We start from the raw sequence: 1,580 nt of genomic DNA on the forward strand, positions 1-1,580 counted from the left end.
GGGCAGGTCCCGCTCCGGGGGGCGCAGGCCAGGAGGTTGCAGTGGGAAGGCCATGGGGAAGCCGGCCATGTACAGGACCCTGCCCACCCTCTTGGCCACCTGTGGGGAGAAGGAGGAGGAAGTAAATGGGGAGGGGTGAGAAGGTGCACAAATGGTCTTCAGAAACATGTAAAAGCTGCGTTTCCAGGCAGCAAACCCAGGTTCTGTGCTCCAGACAGAATCCTGGCATCACACTGGTTTGGGCTGGAAGGGTCCTTAAGATCATCTAGTTCCTTGTATCTAACCTGAACTTCCCCTGTTTCAGTTTGAACCCATCACTCCTTGTCCTATCACTCCAGTCCCTGATGAAGGTCCCTCTCCAGCATCCTTGTAGCCCCCTTCAGACACTGGAAGGCTGAAAGAAGAAGAACTGGGAAACACAGTCATAGAATGGGGACCAAACACTATGTCCGTGTCTGAAGAGCAGGAATTGCTCGTAAGGGGGGAGCCGGGCTAACAGGGGAGGGGAAGAACTGGCTGCAGGGTGGCTGCTGTTCCTGCGCAGGAAGCTGTAAGCCTGCAGCACCAAAGGAAATGCTCCTGCAGCAGTTCTCACCTCCCAGTGAGGGCCAAAGGCCCCCCAACGTTCCAGCACCTACAACAGCTGGTTCCCATTTCAAGTGGAACGAAAACACAGGCTTGTGCTCAAACCAGACAACTGCCACATTATTCAGTTAGCAACAGCGGGGCTTTGCTCCCCACTTACACACAGACCCCCCCAACAGGCCTTATTATAGACCTTTAAACACTATTGATTAAATGGAAGCAGGGTTTTCTCCTTTCAGCCCATATCTCATGTTCCACCCCCCCCAAATCCCATCTAAGCATGGCTGTGAGCTATTTGGCCTCCTCTGTTTTGTAAGAAACAGCAGAGTTTTATTTCCTCCTGAATTGACCCACAGGGAACAATTGCCCACAGAACCTTTTTATTAGACCCCTCATAAACAGTATGGAAAGTAGTAAAGTTGCTCTTATTGTTTTAACATAATGTAATGAATGTGTAAGCTTGTGGCGTAGGGAGGCTCTGCCAGAGCAGTGGATGTGCAACCCATGGATGTGCACATGCATGTTGCTGTCACAGCCATGGCACAATTCCCAAGGGAATGCACTGGAACAGCCTGTTCTTGACGTGTCAGAAGCTGTTTTGTGAGCATTTAATGGGGAAAGAAGGAAGTTAGTGGAGATGTTCTGGATTTGAGGCCAACCAAGGCAGCTGAAACAGGAGTCACCTGAGTGCAGGAGAATGGAAAAGCAGGTTTATGGAGGCAGAGATTTCTACAGGCAGAGACTTGGGAACCAAGTCACTGACAGGGAGAAGGGTGTTTGTTTTAAGAAGAAACATCAGGGGCACAACAGCAAATGAGTGTGCTGAGGAAGAAATATACAGGCCCTTGAAATAAAGGACTAACGGAAATAAATATACAGGCCCTTGAAATAAAGGACTAACACAACTAATGCAAGTCCTACATCCCGTGTGTCAGTGTATGAGTAGCACAGGCTGGGGGGGCATGTGGGAGGGGGGGCACAGGCCCGCCGCAACA

General features: G+C 50.5%; 1 protein-coding gene across 1 annotated transcript in view; it reads right to left on the reverse strand.

Annotated features, from left to right (window-relative positions):
- Positions 1-3: 3 nt before the first annotated feature.
- SAMD11 (sterile alpha motif domain containing 11) overlaps positions 4-1,580 on the reverse strand; it is a gene marked incomplete at both ends in the record, with an annotated part of 12,619 nt that continues 11,042 nt past the window's right edge. The window contains one exon of the mRNA XM_010012229.1: positions 4-99. Coding sequence (XP_010010531.1) covers positions 4-99 — 96 coding nt within the window. The remainder of the gene's footprint in view (positions 100-1,580) is intronic.

This window comes from Nestor notabilis, unplaced genomic scaffold, assembly GCF_000696875.1.
Source record: "Nestor notabilis isolate BGI_N333 unplaced genomic scaffold, ASM69687v1 scaffold20703, whole genome shotgun sequence".
In the NCBI taxonomy this organism is placed as follows: domain Eukaryota; kingdom Metazoa; phylum Chordata; class Aves; order Psittaciformes; family Psittacidae; genus Nestor; species Nestor notabilis.